This window comes from Anser brachyrhynchus, assembly GCF_964034855.1.
Source record: "Anser brachyrhynchus genome assembly, chromosome: 5".
Classification (NCBI taxonomy): domain Eukaryota; kingdom Metazoa; phylum Chordata; class Aves; order Anseriformes; family Anatidae; genus Anser; species Anser brachyrhynchus.
In genome coordinates, this window is record NC_137699.1 from 20672780 (window position 1) to 20695111 (window position 22332).

Here is a 22332-nt window from a genome sequence, read left to right on the forward strand (position 1 = left end):
CAGTTGACATTAAAAACACAGAGACTGATACTGTCTTCTAGCAGCAGTCTCTTTATTTTGGTTTCAGTTCTTTTATCATAGTTGAAGAACAAAATATTAATTGATAGAAAGAGCCAGTGCACTAACTGATCTTGTCTCAAAGGGAAGCTAACTGTTGACCAGTTCCTGCACTGAGTTCTGGATTCTGATGCAGATCTCTTCATTCAGAGGAAAGTAACAAGATGCACCCAAAGACTTGGGTAATGTCACTCCTGCTCCCTGCTGTTGCAAGCAGGCAACCACTTGGAAAACCAGGAGTACTATTGATCTTGCCCCTGCTGATCCAATGGTCCACTGTGAGCATTTATTTCAGTTAAGTAGCATGTCTTCTGCTCCATACTCCCCGCGGCTGCCAGTAACTCCCCATTGCTCCATAAATAGTGCTTACAGCTTCCCCAGCATGGATCTATTTTTCTCTATTTTCATCAGCGTTGCACTTGCTTTACTGTTGCACCACAAAGAATTTCCCTGCTGCCCCCAAGTGCCACGAGTCAAGCCCATATATTCAGGACAGGATACTTAAGCTCCTTTTCTATAGCCCCAGAAAAGAGATCCCAACTTCCCTGACTCAGAGAATGGCCTTGGCAGATGCCCAGATAATTCATCTGACAGCTTCACATCAGCTGTTCAGTTACTTCCTTCCCTTCTTTTGCCCTTTCCATTCCTCCAGCTTTAATAGCCTTATTCTACTTTGTACATGCTATGAAATCCAAGACCTGTCAATCTAACGCTATTTTCCATCAGTGGAAACCCCGCTGTCTCAGTGAGCTAACGTTCACCTCTCACTCCTGGCAGAAGAGTTTCTACTATTTGAAATGCCTTTTATAATTTTTATAACGTTGCCACCAAGGCTTAAAATATAACTATTTTAAGATAAATTCAAGTACCATCGGATGCATTCTACCCTACCATAGGAAATAAAATCCATCACAGACAGGGAAAAGTGACTTTCTGATGTCTTTATCTTAACTAATGAAAAACATTATTAAGCTCAATGTTTTCTTTTATAAGTCAGCTAGCTTACCAGAGTTTACCACATTATCTGCTCTTTCTATGTTATTACCAAACAAAACTCTATGTCTGACGCACCTTAGGTTTTTCAGTGATGATTTTCTCAAGTCATCAATTTTATAGTTTTATCGCTACATGACAGTAAAGGAAAACTTTGAGAAAAAAGTTTCATTAAAAAAAAAAAGACATACACAATATAGGGTTCATAAAAATACCAAACTAACATCAGAGAAAGTGTAAATCTTTCTAACACAGTCCAAAAATTCATACCACACCTGACCTGATGAAATAGTTCATTTTTCACATTCATTTCATTCCTGGCATTTTTTTTTGTTGAGTTTGCCAGCAAAGGTAACAGTAAGTGCAGGTGATTTTGTTAAAAGGAAATGTATTAATTAGGAACTGGACAGATACCAGCAATTCATTTTACAGAGTCCATTGATGAGCTCTGCAGTGGAAGCAGTTTTCCATTACTAACAGAGTAGGTCACAGTCAAATCAAAGACTAAGGCTAAAGGTTTCTTCTAGATGCTACTGCTAAACCCCTGAGCTCTTTCACCAGCAGCCAGATTATACGGAATCTAGAGGCTCGTTGGGTAGAATCACAGGCAAAAAGCCAGCCCAAACTTTAATACTGCTGTCAACTTTCTCTGTGACCTTGTTCAAATCACTTTCTATGTCTCAATTTCTCCAAACTTCAGCAAATATATTCTCTTTTAGAAAATACACTGACCGTATTCTCTTTAATAGCCAAGTAATATTATTACTAATATTCGTGGCTGTTTAGCAACATAACAGTAAAGATAACCTCATAGTTGAAACCCAAGATTATTTTAAATTGTGTAAGGCCCTGATTTGACAAAGCATTTGAGTTTATGTTGATGTGCTATCCTGAACAGAGGTATTCCATTACTGTGCATACCAAAGAGCTTTAGCTCTTAATTCATAATATGCTGTGGATGTTGTCACAGGAAAAGCTTGCCTGAGTCATCTTGCTTGTTCTAGTTTTTGATGACAGGTCCTCATGACCCAATGTTTTTGGCTGCATTACATTCTTCTTTTCCAATCTTTCTCCCATATCTCAGACTTCCATCAACAGACCCAGACTTCCTTATTACTTATATTTTCCTTCTCAGATCTCTTCACTCTGCTCTACATACCTATTTCCTAGATTTTATTTGATTTTCTCAGGGCCCTGAGGGCACCAATAAGCATTAAAAGTCTTGACCAGGCCCTTTGGGGTTTCCTCCACCCTTCCCAGACTGAGGCCCCCACATCAGCCCAGTGAGGCTGCAGCAGGGCCAGGCTCCAGCTCCCCACAGCCCTGCCCTGTCTGGCCATGGGTCCCGCTGACCCCAACCCACCCGTGTGCCCATGTCCCAGCCTGGTCTCAGCCTGGCCCTGTTCCCAGGGAGTTGCCCCCTGGTGCCCTGCTCCTGGTGGGACAGGCCTGGCTGCCAGGCCCTGCCCTGCCCTGATGGACCTGCATGGGGAGCACCCACTGCTCCTGGTGCCCTCACCACAGGCAGCAGACAGCTGAGGTTAAATCCTACCTTCTGCTGTCCTAGATCACTCACCCCTATCACTTCGAACATAGCCTTCCCCAAACAATTCCTCATCACCTGTTCCCATTTCACTGCTGCCTGTCCCAACATGCCCTTAAACAAGTTTATTCTACATTTTTCCCAGCTCTTAGCTGCAACAGATCTCACCTCTCTAGCCTACTATCTAGGCCATCTGTGCTTCTGTTCCATTAAACACTAAGCACAATGTGTTGTAATCTGCAAATTTGTTCAAAACCAGAAAACTTCAGGGAGCAAGACTGGTGGAGGGGAGGTCAGGGGAGCATAAAGAAAGCCATACAAGTCATATGAGAAGTCTAGTCCTGAATCTTGCCTCTGATAGGGACAATGGGAGATTGTAAAAAGAAAAGAAAACGTATAGGAAGCTTTCCTGATCTACCCTCCCCTGTTTCAGCAACATGTCCTGCAAATTATGGTTTTAAATTATTCTTTATCCTCTAACAATGCAAGGTACTGAAGGTGATGACAGTGAGAGTGAATCTAGTGCTCTCATACAACACCAGGATGACACTGCAGGAGTCACAGATTTCAAAACTTTTTACCAAGCCAATAGAATAAAGAATACACACAGCTAAAGCAAAGAAAAAATGAGCTAAAAGCTGTACCTATTTTCACAGTAAATGATATTGAGGTCCATATTCACACGAGTGACAAACATGTGGCAGTCAATCCTGACTTCATTAATTGTAGGAGGTGGCAAAGCATGAGCAACGACAACAAGTCCCATGATTTGGCTGGGTACTGTCCGTCCATGAGACAGTGACACTCTCAGACGTAACCGGCCTGTTATATGAATCACCTGGAAAATAAAAACAGTAAAAGAAACCCCAGTGAATTCTGGATGCAACTGTGACATCAGTTTCTTTTAAAGGATAACATTACTATACCCTACAGAGCACTTAATACAGCCAAAAATCGTAATAATTAACTGCCAGTGCCAGTGCTAGCTTATTAATATTGGTGGTCTAAATGTCCTCATGACAAAAAAGAAGACAAGAACATAACAGGCAAATGGTTCACATTTATCAAATAAAAGTTCAGAACTCCTGTGCTATTGATTTTTATTTTGGTGGTTGTTACAAAAAGAGAAAATAATAATTAAAAAAACTAGAAATCCAATGAAAGGAAAGAGAGAAGGGGAGAAAATTGAAATAATGAAGGTAGAAAGGGAGCATTAATTTCGGAGACTGAATATGAGACAAAAAGATCAGCAGTTTTGAAACTTTTCCAGAATGGATTTAATTGAATTGCTAGTCAACTAACAGCATCGACGCTGCTTACAGCCTTGATTTACTTCTTTATGGTTGGCAATTTGAGAAGCAAGTGTACAAGTGATCAAATTGTTCAGCCACAGGATGGTCTTCTTGTATCTACAGCAAGCTTTTAAAGAGTTGGTAGAAATATAATGTCTTTGCTTAATGCACTATATACGTATTGAAGTGCTGATGGTCTTTCTCTCCCTATTCACAAGATAATGACAGAAGATGCCCAGGAGATCCAGTTGTACTCCTGGAGAGTGAAAGTGTAAGAACGCTGCATGAAATGGAATAAGTTGAAACTCCACATAAAGAATAACCCCACCATTCCAGCTTCACTCCTTCAGGAGTTCTACTGTGGAAAAAAATAAGGGGATTGTTTTTCCAATAAAATAAAAGGACCAATAATAAAAGCAGCCAGATATCAAACTGAAAATGGAAATTGAAGTTCCTGCATTTGTGCATAAGAGAGTCATAAGAACTCCAACATAAGCTGGAGGCTTTCTCAGATTTTCACTCTCAGAGTGTGTTCCAGCATCAACATGAAGAACAGGCTTACAAGGTATCCTCTGTTGGGTCACTTTCACTGTGATCCCAGAGTTGGTACTCAGAGGTCTACAGAGATGTTGCTTGTTACTGGTGGAGGTGACAGAGATGGGATGTAGTTACATATCCACTGATACTCAACTCACTAAGACAGCAGCCAAGCTGTTTGCTTACTTCTGATGAGACTGATAGTTAATAGAAAGTGAGAGAGAAGAAACTCTTCCATTAATAAGACTGAGAACCACACAGTGCACCCAAATTCAAATCTAACCCATGCTAGCAAATCTGTGATCTAAGCCTTGAAGTGACCCCACTGCTTCACCCGCCACGTTAATTATTAAAGCAGCTGCCCTCTCCGCTATTTTACTTTTTGGCTCCAGCCAGTGTGGTGGATCAGAATGAGAAAAGTGCTTATCTGTTGTGTTTGTCCATTTCAGTTGCAGGTTTCTGACCACCCACATTGGAAGTAATTATTGTCTGAACTCACACTTAATGCACCTTCCAAGAGCAAACTATTCTATGAATATTTGAAGAAGTACCTAAAGGCAAGGATGCAAAAACACCATTTCAAACACACTTTTTTTTTCTTTTTTTTTTTCCCCTAGACCTCATTAACTAATGAAGAAATAGCTAAAAGAAATAGGATTAACTTCACAGGAGGGGCAGTAATAGTGTATTTTGCTCCTTCTAGCTAGGCTTGCATGTACATATGCTTTTTATCATTATCTGTCTCATTTTATCACGCAGTTTCAGCTTACTGCAAATACTCAAATCTGCAAATGCTTGGAAAAATGCTGATGGATAATGCGTAATAATGTGAAAAATAATCTTATGCTGAACGTGCTATGCAAAAGTATTGTTGTTCAGTTGTTTTTTCATAAAACTCCTTATGCTAATATGTTTGAAGTTGGCACTATCACTTGGGGGAATTTTTAAGATATATCATACTTAAAATCCATTTATCTCTTCCTTGTATTTTTTGAAACCTCCATGTCATTTGCAGCTAAATATCAACATAATTTATTTTTGAACAATTGTCTGTTCAATCAAAACTCAATTTTTTTATTTTTATTTTTTGATTCGTCATCTGAAATACACCTTAGATATAGTATTACCCCAAGTGATGGTTCCAAACCTGCTACACACACTATATTTTAACGTTGCTGAATTTCAAGAAAGTTTGCTTCCAGATTCAAAATTTTAAGCTTGTTCCTAGCTCTTTCATGGATCAAGATATGTTCTAAATCCCCACGTGACTTCAAATTTTAGGGGTCAGCACTCAACTGCATTCTGATTCTGTACACTGGGAAATGTTCAACAAACTGCCCTTCAGTTCCAGTGCCTGTGCGTCTCTAAAGAAACAGTATTTCCATGCCAGAAGTCCCTTTCTATGACAACATTAGTCAAACTCACCAAGTGGGAAATCTAATTGGTACTAAAAACAATTCTAGCTGTCATGACCTTGTCTACATTGTGAGTATTGCCACTTTTAACATTGGTTCATTTGAATTGGGATTAGGGGTGATAGGAATTATAGGGTCAATTATCGCCAGTAGCTAAAATAAATCTGTTTATAATTCAATCCCACAGCAATAGTCTATCATATCCTAAAGCAGTATTATGACTTTAATGAAGTTAAATTGCAAGAATAAACTGTTTTATGAAGGCCAGTACTTGGATGCAGATGTAAACATTTAACAAAAATTTGCTAGGAATATTCTGAAAAGCAAAAAAAAAAAAAAAAAAAAAAATTAAAAATGCAGCTTTCCTGTGCAGTTTTATTTATAAGTGCTTTCTTCTGAACAATTCAAATTTGTTTTTAAATGAAAATTGTCTTTTTTTTTCCTATTAATAATATAGAAATAGATTGTTACATTTAGATATCACAGTAAGAGAAGACGGTGCTACCGTGTTCTGTCAACTATAAAAAAGGGGGTAAATGCTATATTCTTGACCAAAGGGATATTAAGAAATTTTGTATGTGAAGAGCTGTACAAATTTCTCCAGCATTTCTCTGTGCACCTGCTAAATTAAAAAGGTGCACTGAAATTAGAAGAAAGACTACTATTTTTATTTATTTTTTAATTTAATGGGAGCTGGACTGCCTTAACAGTTCAGAGACTTTCTTTTTTTTTTTTTTTTTTTCTCCTTACAAATTGTTTACTGGCATTTGTTGTAACTTCCTTAATGATTTCATCATATAGAAGCAGAGGGAGATGCTGTGATGCACCTGTGTTTTGTGCAACAAAATTTGTGACCTGATCTAGACCAGGCTTTGACATAGAACATTCCAACTTGTATTGTTGCTTGTAAAGTAACCTAGTTGTATAATATTTGTATGTGGATAGACAGGTGGGTGAAACAAAAAGCATTCTGCAACAATAAAACTGTTAACCCTGTGAAATGAGTATAACACATACCCTGCTGTAAAAATGTCAGACTGAAGCAAAACAAATACTCTAAAAATCTTCTGTAGGGTTTAATTGCTTTGTTAAAAAATGTTAAATCAACTTTCCCTGACATTCCAGTATTGGATAAAAATCATTATTTGGCTTTTATTTTTAGCTGATTAGAAAAGGGATTTGCAAAATATTGTAAGTACATATAAACACAGTTTATGATGAGTGTGGGAGTGTTAACAAGCCACATTGCTTGGACAAATATATATTTCTTTTCCCTGCCATATGCTCTCTTTAGTCATCTGTTAGCAATAAGCACTCAGATGTGCTCTACTAATGTCTTCTCATTATAAACAAGCACATCACAAAGACCTTGATAAAACCTTCCCTCTGTCAATACTTAAGGAAAGGAAAGCCCAGCACTTGAAAAACACATCTGGAACCTGCTCATCATTCTTTAAAGCTAAATCTCACCTCTAGAGATGGAAATATTTTCTTTGTCAAAAGGCATCTTTAAATATTACAGCTATTTTTTTCACATACATGTGATGTAAGAGGAAGGACATGTATTACCAGAGGCAATAAAAAGCTGCAAGCATGAAAAATCTGTGAATTTTACCTTTCAGATGTCTCTGTGTTCTTCAAAAGTTAAACTTGCATTAGAAAAAAAATTCTAAACTATTTCTTTTGTTCTCTGTGTAAATCACTATACCAATTTACTATGGCACTGAAACCACAGCACTTGCAGAATTGCCCCTTCCACTTCATTTCTCTTAATGAGACATTAAGTTTGAAGCCTTAAAGTTATAGCTTAAATTTTGACAACATGGTCATGTATGAAAACATACTAATTTAGTTTATGTGTCTGGATATTTATTCAGCTGTCTTATAACAAATCACAGATACATTTATCCCCCTTTACAAAAACAACTGTGATTCACAGGAGTTTATATATTTGTTTTTGTCTCTCAAAGGTGTTATTTGTATCTTTCCAAAATCAACACCTAAATCTTTAAAATGCACTTAATTTCAACTGCTAAAATTGGCTGAAGAAATATCTTACAACCTATAGCCATGTTCTTACATTAGTATTTTGAAGAGCTGTGTGCTCATTCACTCACAGATACATGAACACTCATCTCAAAACCTGCCTGTGACACTAGCAAGACAAGTTTTAATGCTCCACAAGATAAATGGTTTCAGGTCATTTCCAAGCTAAGACTGGACATTTGGAAGCAGGCTTTCCTCTGAACTTCCCAAAGAAAAGAGAGTCCAGTATTATATTTGCAGTTCACACAGTGATATCCTAAAAATTCTCCTTTTCTGACATCAAAGTAAATCCATGACTATCAACCTAAACTTTAGTAAAGGTTTCTTTATCCATCAATGCTGTCTTGTTTTCTCCCTGTACCCCACTGTAGTGCAGCATTTCTATTTGCTTATGTTTCTTCATGGTCAGAAACCATTTACTTTTGGGGTTTTGCTGCCTCATCCTCACTGAAACAAAAGCTTGCTCTCCCAGTCTTCAGGAAAGCTTTAGAAAAATATGTAACTTGCCTATCCTTATCATTCAGCAGCAGTTGGGCTCGAAGAGGTCCAGTAAGATCTTGTGTTTACAATTCCAGTAATACTTGCATATCCCTTACTCAGACCTACTGCTGACTACATAGTGAACACTGTATTTGCAGTGTGTGCTATGTAAAGTAGTTTGCACACAGCCAATGGCCACTCTTGGGGATTCCTGCATGTCTGGAAACTTGACGAATTACCCCTCAGATAATGACGTTAAAGTTTGTAGATGCATGCTCCTGTTGTATCACTGTCTCTTTTCCTCTCTAACCATCATATCTTTTTTCCCCTTGTTAACATCACCCATCTCCAGCTTTGTGAGTATCACCTACCTTACCTACCTTTTTGGGTGCCATAATAGAATAACATGTCTACTTACAGTAAATGTTCTCAACTCTTATTTGGTTCAGAAGTTTGCTGCTTCAGTTTTATCCTTTAAGAAGTGCTTGTAGAACAAAGGAAAATAGTAGTTAGTGCAGCTGTGAGTGAGTCATTCTGAACCAAGGTGGCTAAGAAAAAGAGGCTAGGCAGTAATCTCTGAATCCTTAGAAACAGCTTTGCAAGTAAAATGCAGTCAGTCTTAATTCAGTTATGCACTGAATACTACCTGAACCTCTGTTAAGAGTTGTGGTCTTGAGCACCCTTTCAAAGAATGCAAGTCTGATTTCAAGGAGGGTGAACATTATTCCTAACACATACATAGTTTCAAGGTCAATAGCCTCTTTTCCATCTGCAAGTACATTTCAAATCCCCTCAAATACACCTGCAAAAGACAGTCTGGAAATGGAAATGGTATTTACATTTAAACAGCATATTTGGTCTCGGGATGTATTTTATTGTTAAAAAGTCAATACTAGTTTTTGGAGACACTCTTGGCTTTTTCCCTCTTTCCCCCAATAACACTCTTTCCAAATAATAAGATTCAAAAGCTATTTCACTGCTTAAAACAGTCAGAGGCAGAATTTAGGCTAATTCTAAGGGGTTTAAAAATGTATCTGTATGAGACCTCAAACTCATTGGATGCTTAAAGACAAGCATCACATGAGAAACACCCTGGCTTGGCAGGCTTAGTTCACAGCTCTTGCTCAATACCAAAAAGGACCCAAATAGAGCATTATTTATTGCATATGAGAGCTATTGAGTCCAGTAGCAAGCATAATAGCCAGGGTCACTTTCGTTCATGTACGCCATAGGGAAGAACTGATCTTCTGCACAAAAGTTAGTGTTTTGAGAAATCATGTGAAAAGCTGCTTGGATGCCTAATTCCAAGTCTTCCTCAACCTCAGGACACACAAGGTCTTATCTCCCACTTGTCTCTCACTAGATAATAAACTACAAGGAAGGGGATGGGAACCACTTTCTAACTCTCCAAATGACTGAAGCCGAAACAAGAATGTGACACTGCCCATCTTACACATATCATATGAAGCTCACTGATATGGAAATGGCTAGGTTAGGGTTATCTAAAGAACAGATTGCAACTTTGTGCAAGTAATGGAAGACTGTTGTATGAGAAACAACTCATAAAGCTGTCATTAAAAAAAAACCAACAAAAAACCCCCGCATATCTTCAAGAGTGTGCAATAGATTGTTTTTCAAGAGTCATCAAATTGTAACAGTCTAGGAAAAGAACAATAGACCAGAGGATGCTCAAGAATAATTAATAAAAAATATATCTGCATTTTAGATAGCATTAGATCAACACTGTTAAATCCTTAATTTATGGCTGATTTTTCATTCTGTTCCATAAGAGCACCCCCATTTTATTATTTAGGGTAATATATTAGGAGCAATTATTTAGTACAGCATAGCACAATGTCCTGCACTGTATACTGACACATATGTATCGTTATCAACGTGATGGCTCTTATGTCAGCACTCTGAGGCCCAGTCTTGCACTGACATTCACTGTAGTAGTAAAAGTTGTATGATCGAGACCCTCCATTCAAAAGCATACTTGTATTGTAAAATATGTTATCATTCCTTTCTTTCCTGTGTTGTGATTTTTTATTAATTGGAACATATTGGCAACCTGTTTTTCGCTAAACTAAAGATCATGTAAAGCCAACACTCCTGAAATCAGCCTCATAGCATAAGCAAAGCAAACATTGTGTTGAGTAATTATACATTAAAATTTTTCATTTATTTTGCCTTATACAACTGCAAAGGTGTCCATTTTCATAATCAGCCTCCTCAATAGGCACTCCGTACATTTTACTGATAAATAGTATCTTTTAAATATATGCAGTGTTAGTAATTCAACATGCCAGGTTTTATTTTAATACCTTTGAACCCTTTTCCTTTTTAAGATCTCTTATTAACAACTCAATCTATCAATGGTGCATTATTTTTTCATAATCCAAAACTTACAAGCATTTGAAGAAGGTCAGCTTAAGAAATGGAAAAAGAAGAAACTGAATGAGATCACCACACTGCAACCTGAAAAAGTAGCCATAAAAATTGGTTTTATAACAGAATACTTTTTGAAGTAATTGGCACAAAGACTGTTCTAGTGCAGATTGCTGCAAGAGTGCTCTTGGCAAGAACATCATAAGCACCAGCAAAACTTTAATATGCTCAAACAGCCAAATACAAACTGACACCAGGAACCCATGTGTGGCAACAAACAGGAGAAAATAAAGTATCTCAATTTAATACAAACCTACATACAAAGGGATCAATTTTTACAATTCGTGGTTTAGCATACAATAGAGCTATCCTCAGAGTGAATACAGAGTAGCTATACATAAGAAATTAGAATTATCAATTCAGGGGAATTTCTCAAGAGTCCTTTTGATATGTAATACAGCAAATATAATGACTAAGAAACCAGACATCAATGCATTAAATGAGATCAGGTTGAGATCTATTTAGAAAAGACAGGTTTAAGCTGGAAAAAGAATCTCTTTGATATGACCTCCAGAGCAGACCATTTGCAGGATTCAAGATGAGCAGATTTACTCTTGCATATCTGCTTACTTCACAGCTGCTTTTAAATATAAACTCTATAATATCTAATATTGAGTTATTGCAGAATTAAGTCTATATAGTAAAGAAGATTAAGAACCTGGGATTTTCTTATACTCCTAGCAAATGTTATAATGGATTTTGTATATTGAATTCAGAGGAATAAATGAAACATAGTTAATTTTAAAGCTAGCTCATATAACTAACTTATTTCTAAATGATCTATTAGAATCTGGCTACTGCTGATCTACACAAGGAATCTGGAATGCATCAGAAATTTTGGTAGTCTGTTTCCCTGATTTATGACCAATACTTCTTTAACTGAAATTCAGAAGATAGCTCCACTTTAACAGATTTTCTACTGCAAGTCCCTTGGTGTTCAAATGTGTTGCACTTCTTTTTTTTCTTCTCATAGAATGTTTGCATTCCCCTTTAAAAATAATGCCTTAAGGATATTTTTTCATTAATACCATTTAAAGAAAGTTGAAAGCATTTAGTTATTGAAGTGTGCTGCGTTCTAATAGAGGCATTGTCAACCCTGCCCATAAGCAAACTCCTGGAGCTTGCTATTCGAGAATTCTGGTGCTCCTGTGAGCAGTAAAAAATAAACTTGAGAAAGGACTTTTGTTGCATCAGTTCCAACACAGTTTATCGGAGTATCTGCGGGTAGTGGGAACTCGCTACATCATTTTGCAATAGAGAGGCTGAAAAGGTTTTTTTTTAAAAGTTAGCCTGAATCCTGTATGCCAGGGCAACCACGTCTTGTTGCATTAAAGATAGCCAATAATAAATATTCTTCAGATGTAGTGTCTTTACTTCTATCTTTGGAGAGAGAAATAAAGGTGTTTTTTTTTCCTTTTTTTTTTTCCCCTCACATTTTTTGATGTAGTTCTTAGCAACCCAACAATTACCTTAGGTGATTCTCTGCACAGTGAGCAAGGACTAGATAAAACAAAATATCTGATATTAATGCATTTTTTTACACACACACAGAAAAAAAAAAAAAGAAAAAAAAAGAAAAAAGAAAATGATGTTGTTTGTAAAGAAAGAAATGGATTCCCAAGCTTAGCCTTGATTAAGACAGTAATGTTTATGTTTTACTCGAGCTCTCCACCTAGGGTTGCAAGCCCAGAATGCATTATGAAGATAGTCAAGAAAAGGCATATTCACTGCTCTTTATTTTGTAGCTAAATAGGAGGAAAGGTCTGAGCTTTAGCCACAGGAAAGCAGGGACGCACTATGAAAAAGGTTGAGAACTACCATGGGAATTTCATTAACACCAAGTTTCCTCTGCTTGTGTTAATGGTGTCTGTTACAGGCTCTTATACAGGCAAGCACAACCATTTTGTTTACTGTACTGCTTGTATGGTTTCTCCTAGCATGGCACACTTTTCACTTGCTGTGTACAAACACACAAGTTTTCCTGGAAGATCTTTACTGCAAAATGCTACACCTGTGATGAAAGCAAAGGTAGAGATTGGCAAAAAAGGTGAATTTTGCCTAGTTATGAATGTGCTTTCCCCCCACCATAAATGACATGTATGAATTTAAACTCTATATTTTCAGTTTAGAAGGAGAAAGCATACAGCAAAGTATATGAGCTGATTTTTCAAAAAATACAAGTGTGTATGTATCTCAGAAAAGCTGCTACAGGTGGCCAGTAATTCCTCCACATCCAGACGGTGAAAAGGAATGAACATAGAATCATAGAATCATTAAGGTTGGAGAAGACCTCCAAGATCATCTTGTCCAACCATCACCCTACCACCACTATCATCCACTAAGCCATGTCACTAAGCACCACGTCCAACCTTTCCTTGAACACTCCCAGGGATGGTGACTCCACCACTTCTCTTGGGAAACCCATTCCAATGCCTGGCTACTCCGTCTGAGAAGAAATGTCTCCTAATTTCCAACCTAAACCTCCCCTGGTGCAACTTGAGGCCATTCCCTCTAGTCCTATCGTTAGTTATCTGAGAGGCCGAGCCCAGCTTTCCACTACTTCCTTTCAGGTGGTTGTAGAGAGGATGGGATACAGAAGTTCTCTGACCTGTCTGCCAACATCTAACCTCAGTAGTTCTCAGCGTTATATTTAATCAATTTTTAGAAGGTCTCGTAAGGTACTGATAAAGAAAATAGCTGGCATTCAAACAGCAAGCCCCAAGCCCTAAAATGTATTTACAGTGCCTGGCTGTAGGGGAGGGTTAAGTCACACCATGACAGCCCTTCTAGAGAAGCAACTGTGCGTCCTTATGAGCAGTTGTAGCGGGTCAAACCAAAGGTCAGCATCGTCTCATGGAATGGCCAATAACAGCTGACTAAGGGAGAGTATCAGACTAGGCAAGCATATAATGACATTTCCCTTGCGTATTCTCTCAGGACTTCCTGAGCTAACGGCATTATGTTAGTTTGGTAAGTCTCTGGTATTCAAAGTGCCCCCTGGCAATGAGTTTCACTATGGACCCGGTTAAGCGCCTCCTTTTGCTTGTTCTGAGTTTGCTATTTACTACTTTAATTTTGTTGTGCACCTTACATATTGAAAGACTGCAGAAAATTATACAGTATTGACCCTCTCTATACACTGATGCTCTCTGTCATGTGCCACCTTAGTCATCTTTCTTCCAAGCTGAATCTCCTAGGTATATTTTAGATGTTCCGCAACGTTGATCAATGTTGTCACTTTTTTTGCTGTTATATTATCTTCAGTTTGAGATGAGGTGCGATAATAAGTGCACAAGTATTCAAGATAAAGAAACAGCATTGATTTGTACAGTGGTATAATGGCATTTTCTGTTTCAGTTTCCTTTTTTTTTTTTTTTCCTTTTCCATTGCCAGCACTCTGTTTTCTTTCTGACCACTACTGAGCACTGGGCTGTTCCTTTCGTAGACCACACATTACAAGTCCAAGTTGTCTCTTCTGAGCCATAACAGCTAGTTTAGAGCTCATCATTGTATATATACAGCCAGGATTGTTTTTTCCCAGGTGCATTACTTTATATTTACCTGAACTGAATTTTGTCTGCTATTTTATATCCCCTTCACACAAAATCATGAAGTTCTTGTGCTACTGTTCACATTAGACTTACATTTTTACAATCCAATAAGCACTGTAACTGCCCTGTTTGCCTTGGTTTCCATTTAATTTATGAATATGCTGAGAACCAAATGCCACAGGAATAACAATCTTTGAAAAAAAGAAGTGACCTCTGAAATTGAAAAAACTGACCACTCTTGTATTTTATTTTCTTTCTTTTTTTTTCCTTCTTTACAACACTTACTTGTCCTTAAGAGGATCCTCCCCCTCTGCTGTTGGCAGTTCAGTTTGTTGCAGACTTTTGTTCAGGGACTGTGATTGGTCCCTTCTGGAAATCCAGCTATACTGGATATCAAATGGAAATCCCCCATAGACATGCTTGCTAGCTCCCTGAGAAAGCTGTGTAAAAAGGCTTTGACTTTTCATTGACATATTATATTTATTTGGATATCTACCAATTCTATTTTTATTCTGTTTTCTGTAAAAGTCTTCCAGGTTATGAGCACCCTTGTGCAAAGATGCAAGGAAGATGTTGCCTACTGTTTGCACAAGGCACTATAAATTAATATATGCGAAAAGAACGTATATTAGGAGACATTCTTGCTGAAACAAATCTCTTGCCTTTGTGCAGAACATTACACCTCTCAAAGCCCTAGTTTGTCTCTATAAAATGCGAATGAGTATACAGACTTATTTTGTACAATTCTGTCAAATGCAATGAAATACTGATAAATTAATAGAGACATGCAAACTGTACGTTCAGTGACAGTGATAGCAATAGGTCATAAATGTTTGGATCTCAGATTTGAGTTACTTTTAAGAGACATGTGCCTGCAAGCCTGCAGTGCCATCCTAAGCCTCCCCTGAAATGTTTGAAAAACATGCAAATATAAGCACATATTTTCAATCAAATACATTTTGTGAAGAAATATTCAGTGATGAGTGTTTCACATTTCAATTACGCATTGTCAATTCACTCCAATTTTGGAAAAGATTTGTGACCCAAAATCCAGTTAATTTTGTGGAGAGATTTTTTGTGGTATTTCAAGAAACTGTACTGTCACTACTAGCTGAAGTCCGTCCAAACAAGATATGTGATTTTCTTTCAAAGAAAAAACTTTTATTCCACTTGGAAATGGATGGTCTTTGCAAAGCTCTGACCTTCTCCTTGACAGCTACAAATGGACTACTATTTATGATTTGTTTCTATAAGCCACTTAATGTAGCAAGCTAGATTATAGATGGCGATTTATTTGTAAAAATCATAATAAAACAGAATTGTTTTAAATGCCAGATGTGGATAAATGGGGAGCAAAAACTGATGAGGCAAAGTTCGTGTTCTTGAATCTACACTGAGGAATTGTGGCAGCCTTTTGGTTTATCTGCACTTAGAATCAATTTAGTATTTTTAATTCACTTTTTTTTTTTGTTGTTTGCTTAACATTTATTAATTGATTGTTATACTCACGCAATTAATTCAAAAGTTGGCAACGTTAACATGCAGAGATTAATTTTGTTTTACTCAACCACCCCCTAGAATACATTTTTTTGAACAACAGGTTACCAAGAAATTACCTCCACATCAATCACATTTATAAATGAGATACAGTAGGGGTGTTGCATGCCATCTGTCAATCCACAATGAACCTTTCTTTATATTTGACTAAGTTTTCCTATGTAATTTAATAAAATTACAAGAAAAAATTAGGACAGCTATTAGGACAGCTCCGTCTTTCACTCACTGGAGTCCTGACCAAAAGACAATTTGAATATTTAGGACTCATCCCTTGCAAGGCTGGAAGTCTCTCCTTTAAGAGTATGATGCACATATCAGGTCCTATTGAAATAAATGCTGCCTGCCCCATCATCCACTGGTCACAGAATTTGTACCTCTACAACAACCTTCAGGTTGCTCAGCTGTCAAGTGTTTCTCATCTGGAATGAGAGCCATTCATTTGCCCTTGATGTCACACTCATTTACGATGGCTGAAATGTTTATTCAGAAGGGAAGTAGAGATAATGAGCAAGGTTTCTTTGCTCTTGGTTACCAGGGGCTATTCACAAGACTTCAGACTCACTCACTGTGTTTCTCATTGTGACACAAAAAATGCACAGAAAAAATAGTGTTGCCAACTGTCATTATTTTATTATGACTTTCACCATATTTGGTGTTTAACCGAAAGCCTCAATTTCTGTGCCTTTTTTTCCTCTGAGTGTGATTCAGGTTGCTGCTGTAAACTGGATAAATTGACAAAATAGAATTTTTCATATAGACGGGCAAGGAATATGCCTTAGACAATGCGTTCTGTATAGGGCTAGAATGGACCCAAGCATTTTGTTCTCAAAATGAGGATTTTATATTTCTCACAGTCAGTACAGAGGTTCAGATAAATCTGCACAGTTAGGTACAAGAAGACACAAAGAATGAATTCAGCACTCAATGCAGACCTTAAGATACATGAGTGTGCAAGCTGTGATGCATGGAAGTGCTGCAAGGCTTCTAGGAACCCAACCCAGACATTTATTTATTTTTGCACAGAGAATAAAACATGGTCTTGGTTCTCTCTCCTGTAATGCTGGGAAAACTACGTAGAAGAAAACTCCAGTCTTTTCAGCATTTGAGTTAAAAATCTGAAGTTAATTCTTTATGTAACAAGCAAGGATTGTTACACATATTTCATATATGCTCCAATCACATGGCCAGTCCACTGATTTAGTGGGGCTATATCCATGATCTATGTGAAAAATAAGAATCTACGTGATCTTGGTATCTGTTAAGATTATGGGAAATTTATACAATATTTAACAAAACAGTATCAGTGAATTCCTATAGAACGTAATTGGAATCTACAAAAATAATGTCAAATGCCTTAGAGTAGTATCTTTTTGATAGGTTTTACAATCATCCTATGGAAATGCTTTACCAAGCACATAAATTCCCTATTAAAATATATGGGATCATTAAAGATACCCTGAGAAAAAAAAAGCATCACCTCATTCTTAATAAACCAGTTAGAACTTTTCAGTAAAGAGAGGGAAATAGGCTAGGAGCATTTGTAAATCTTGGATACATTTATATTTTTTGACTTGGTGAGTTAATAGTAGTCCACTGCATATTGATCTGCACCTCTGTGAAATCCAAGGATGCCTGGTATTGCCTGACCAGGTAAAATAGCTCAGGATTTGTCTCATTATCCTGTATAAGTCATTTCTATTAACATTTTTCCTCTTTTGTCATCCACTTATGTCAAGCACCTTCTGTAAATCTCAGGTGAAATCCACAGGACACTTTGTACAAAAATGCTCTTTGAATAATTGAGTGTCTGGTTTAGCTGCTAAATTCAAAGCAAGCCGGGCTATGGCACTGTATATTTTGTTGGATGTATTTTCTGGCTTTGTGGGGTATTGGCTGCATGATCTGATAAAAACTGAGGCTAAATGAACTCTACAATTTGTATTCCTACAGCCACAAGTTTATTGGCTTGTTTTTTTTTTTTTTTCTTTGGCTCTGTCTGTAAGGTTCATTACTTACAGTTACTGCAGAATCAATTTGAAATGGCCAAAATCAGTGATGGAATTTATAGCACAATAAACGTACTGCCATACAAGTGCTGTTACACATGAAAGGGCCTGGGAATATTCTTTTCAGCAATCCTTCTACATAGCAGAGTGTTCTGTTTTTATCAATTTAACAGAATCATCACAGGCATATTCTAAGAGGTGTAATCCTGACAGCTACACAGCAGATTTTCTCTGAGGCAGATATTTTTACAGGAAAACAATATTATTGATAAAATCTTAGCATATCAGAACACAGAAGGGAAACTGAACACATCTTTTTCATTCTGCACATCAGGCATTTGAAGTTCTATTTCACCAAAAAAAACACAACAAAACAAACCAACAAATCAAACAACAAAACAACAAAAAAAGCAAGCCAATCCTGAACCAGAAACAGTCTATAAAGAAAACATTCTCACACTCTCGAGATAGATGTTAATTAGTTATCAGTTTAGGAACTCTGCAGTCTAAAGTAAGAGCACAGTAGGCACTATGGTCTGTGGAAAATGTGGAGGGCACTTGAAGCTAAAACATAAAGTACAGCATCCGGAGTTGCTTGTTTATGAAGTTTATAAAGATTTACAATTCTATTTAGTCTATTCTTCCCAAGTATCTCTATTACGGACATCTCATATTTTATGCCATTTTGAAGCACAAAAAGTTTTAACTTTAGCATGATACATTGTGAAAAAAAATACAGAAAAGACAGATGGCAGGCTGTCCTCCCCAAAACTCAATTTCATAATATGCATGTGATTGCTAATAGGCAGGCACTAAAAAACAATTTTCCTTGACGGAGAAGAGCTGATAAATTGTCAACATAAACTTCGCCTGTGGTTGCTCCAGTGATCTAAAGCTCTTCTGTGAGTTTTGTACCATCAAAGTCTGCATCTTACAACCATATCAAAATTTATGAATGCACATGACTATAAAGTGACTGAAAGCAACCCATAATGCATGTTTGCCTATTGTGAATCAGCTCCTTGCTTCTTCTGGAAAAACTGCGTCCAGTGCCCCTTTCTTAACCCTGGGCATGTGACTGTGGGAGAGACAGGCTAGGTTCAGTGATGCCTGGTGAGCTAATTAAGACGGCTTTGCATTTAGGTATCTCATAATCACAGTGTTAGGTCTACTGGTAGACTGCCCTAGCCAACATAGTCTTTGTAATAACACAACAAAGTGAATGATGACAAAAACTGAAAGCAGTTGAGTATTTAGGGAAAAATATGTACACATCTGATCATCTGAGCAGGGAGAAACAAATGAGAAGGCTATTAAGCTGGTGGTTTTCAAAAGGAGAAATGCTTCTCTAGTATTTCAGATAAAAACATGCCTAGACATTCTATATGTGAAAGAATTCAAAAGGCCTGTTGTATTCACATGAAATAAAATAAAGCACTGCATTCGTGCATGCACACATTCTTGGGGAAAATTCCTAAACTATTTGTACGTTGAATAAGAACTGTTTACACTGAAAGTGCAAAGCATTCATTTCAGATTTAAACATTTTACTATAGCTGGTAAGCACGAGTTACGATTTTCTGAAAGGCTTATAGCTATTAAATATCTATATGCCTGCAGGAATTAAGATCTTATTTCTCAAAATAACTGAGAAGCAGTAACTCAACAGCAGATGAGCTGTGTCTGCTCTAGTAAAAACATATTTGCCTGGAACAAAATAAGGTGATGCTCCCACCACATATTTAATTAGAAAATTTTCTTAAGTTTGATTGTGAAGACTATGAAACATTTTGATTGGGCTCTTCCTATTATACAGAGAAAATGCTGCTTGCAAGGAGGTGACTAATTCTGTAAAGTGAAGCCATGGGAAGAATCCATAATTCTTGAACTTTCTTTTAACTAGAACAATACTGTCAATATTAAAGTCCTGTTGCTCTAATTGCTTACAGTTTATATTGCTCTTCATATACCCCTTAAATTAAAAATAAAAGAACTGCAGTAGACCAAGAATAGATTTCAAAATTAGGAAATAATGCCAAACTTTGGCAGATACGCTCTTTTCCAAGTATATTTGGATAGAGCCACTGATGTTATATATTGTTTGGTCTAGGATGGAAAATTATACAGAGCCTAGAATTATAACTGAATATACCTATACAAGGGAAAGGGAAAAGTGGGTAGAAATGAGAGCTTTTAATGTGCTACCACAAACAAAATTGAAAAACATATTGTTTACAACTGATGAAACAGACCTTGACTGTGTCCTTTTAATGGCAAGCAATTCACACAGCAATGTGAACAAGAAGTTCAGAGAGAATATAATACCTATCCATAAAAGTGAAATAAAACTTATAACCCTCTTTAGTGTAACCTCTTCAGAGCTCAGACCTCTATGCAATATGTATGGATTGATAATACAGGCTCTAACAAGAAGTTTGCATGAAAATTAACACTCCTGTAATACAATTAATATTTTAATTTTTTGGGGGTCTTTTGCATGATTTTTAAATAATGTAGAAAATTAGAATAGATATAGCCTCCCAAACTTATTTTCAGATATTATTTTTCTTTAAGCAGGCACAAAATGCTTGGTTCTAAGGAGGTATAGCCAAAAAACATAGCAATAACAATTAAAATTTCTTATTTCATACTGGTTATAGATGTGTTAAGGTGTATAAGCTCCAGGGTCAGTATAAGCCTTGCTCAGCTTTCTTTAAAAGCATTGGGAGTAATAAAGACTTCCACTTTATCTTCGGTGAAATAATACTGCTGAAATATCACCTCATTTTTGATGTCAGCAATGATTTCTTTTTACCTCCATGATGTCAAATGGGAATTATTATTATTAGAACGACAGCTTCCTAATGATGCTGTAAAAAGGAGAAACTGAAATTCTTCCCACCAAACATTCATATTCTGCCTTCTCCGTAGGGTAAAGCAGATGGGCTCAACCAAATGCCACGCTGAATAAAGATATTCTTCAGCTAGTATCACTGCATAAAACAGAAGAATCAAGAAGCATGCCTGAACTTTTAGAAACAGAGGCATAATAGCATATTGGGTTATACAGTGGTGTATATGCACTTTAGACAATAGAGCAAAAGGACATTTGTACTGTAGGAAGACTGTCTGGGTCTAAAAACCCGTGATCAATTTTCTGTTCTAGAAGGTAAATACAGAAAATTAGTGTGCAGATGCATCAGGTTAAGTCAACAGCTGTGGGGAATAAAAGCCTCTTGTAATGGTCCTTGTTCTACCAAGGGCTTCATGTATAGCACACTGGTGCTGAAAAGCTCTGTGCCTTTGTTATCCCTTTTTGCTGCATGAGCAGGTACAGAGGAATCTTCCTTCTTATTAACAGCAAATTATATAAAAAATCTGGCTTTTGAGGAAATGATAGGCCTTAAACCTTATGAAGCTACCTATTTTTCTAGAAAGTCTGTGAAGAGCAGCTGTAGAATGGTACTGTCTGCGTGAGGGAGTGGGGCATTTTGACTTGCTAGTACTTTCACTTTGGTCCAAATATAAAGAGCTACAGTGCATAATGATTCCCTATAATTTATACGCATTCATATTACATATGCATAATGCATCAACTTCATACTAAATCTAATGAGAAGCTTGGAGGTCTTCAGTTTGGAGAAATCTATGGTGGGTATGAAACATATTAAGCAAATTGAAAAAAAAAAAAGTCTCTCTATAGAGTTTATTTTGATATAAGAAAGGCAAGTTTGTAAAGAGCCAAGCCAGCTGCCAGCCCAGGAGGTAGCTGCTGCCAGCCCTGCTCCTCTCCCACACTGAAGTGGCCAGAGGAGCAGAGTCAGGGAGTTCCCCTGGGCAAAATCCAAGTGGTAGGAAAACATGTTGGGAGATTGCTTCTTTCTCTTTCTGAGGACAAAGATTTTGAAGTAGTTCTTCTACAGTCAGCGGTACCCCAGTGTGAGAGCAGGAATTCATCTTTTACTACGAGTTCTGCAAATGTGCTGCTAAACTTTGTACTATTTGATCAGAGTATTTTTTATTTGGCATCTCATTTTCCCTATTCAGGGCAACCATCAAAACAAAGGAAGTACCAGCCTGAGAAAATGAAGTGTGATGTGCCGGAACGCAGAGATGATTTGACAATATTCATGTGTTAGGAAGAAAGGCTGAGGATGAAGTACTGCATGCAATCACGGCTGGCTCTGACACGATCGGCCATTGTTATCTTTGGCAAGTTACTTGATCTCTTGGTATGTCAGCACTTTCCAGCCTCAGAGGAGTGTTGCAAAAGTACGTTCATTAATATAAATGACATTATAAGCAACAGGAAAAAGCCAATAAAAGATAATGCTTTCTGAAGATACAAACCTGCACAAAAAAGTAAAAGAAAGTTTTAAAAAAATGGGAGAGATATGGGTTAAAAAT

The 22332-nt window shown here is 37.1% G+C and overlaps 1 protein-coding gene across 10 annotated transcripts in view; it reads right to left on the reverse strand.

The window, feature by feature from the left end:
* Positions 1 to 22332, reverse strand: part of NPAS3 (neuronal PAS domain protein 3) — a gene marked incomplete at its 5' end in the record, with an annotated part of 615455 nt that overhangs the window by 28032 nt on the left and 565091 nt on the right. For all 10 annotated transcript variants that reach the window (XM_080592649.1, XM_080592648.1, XM_080592646.1 and 7 more), the window contains one exon: positions 3238 to 3431. In XM_080592649.1, coding sequence (XP_080448775.1) covers positions 3238 to 3431 — 194 coding nt within the window. The remainder of the gene's footprint in view (positions 1 to 3237; positions 3432 to 22332) is intronic.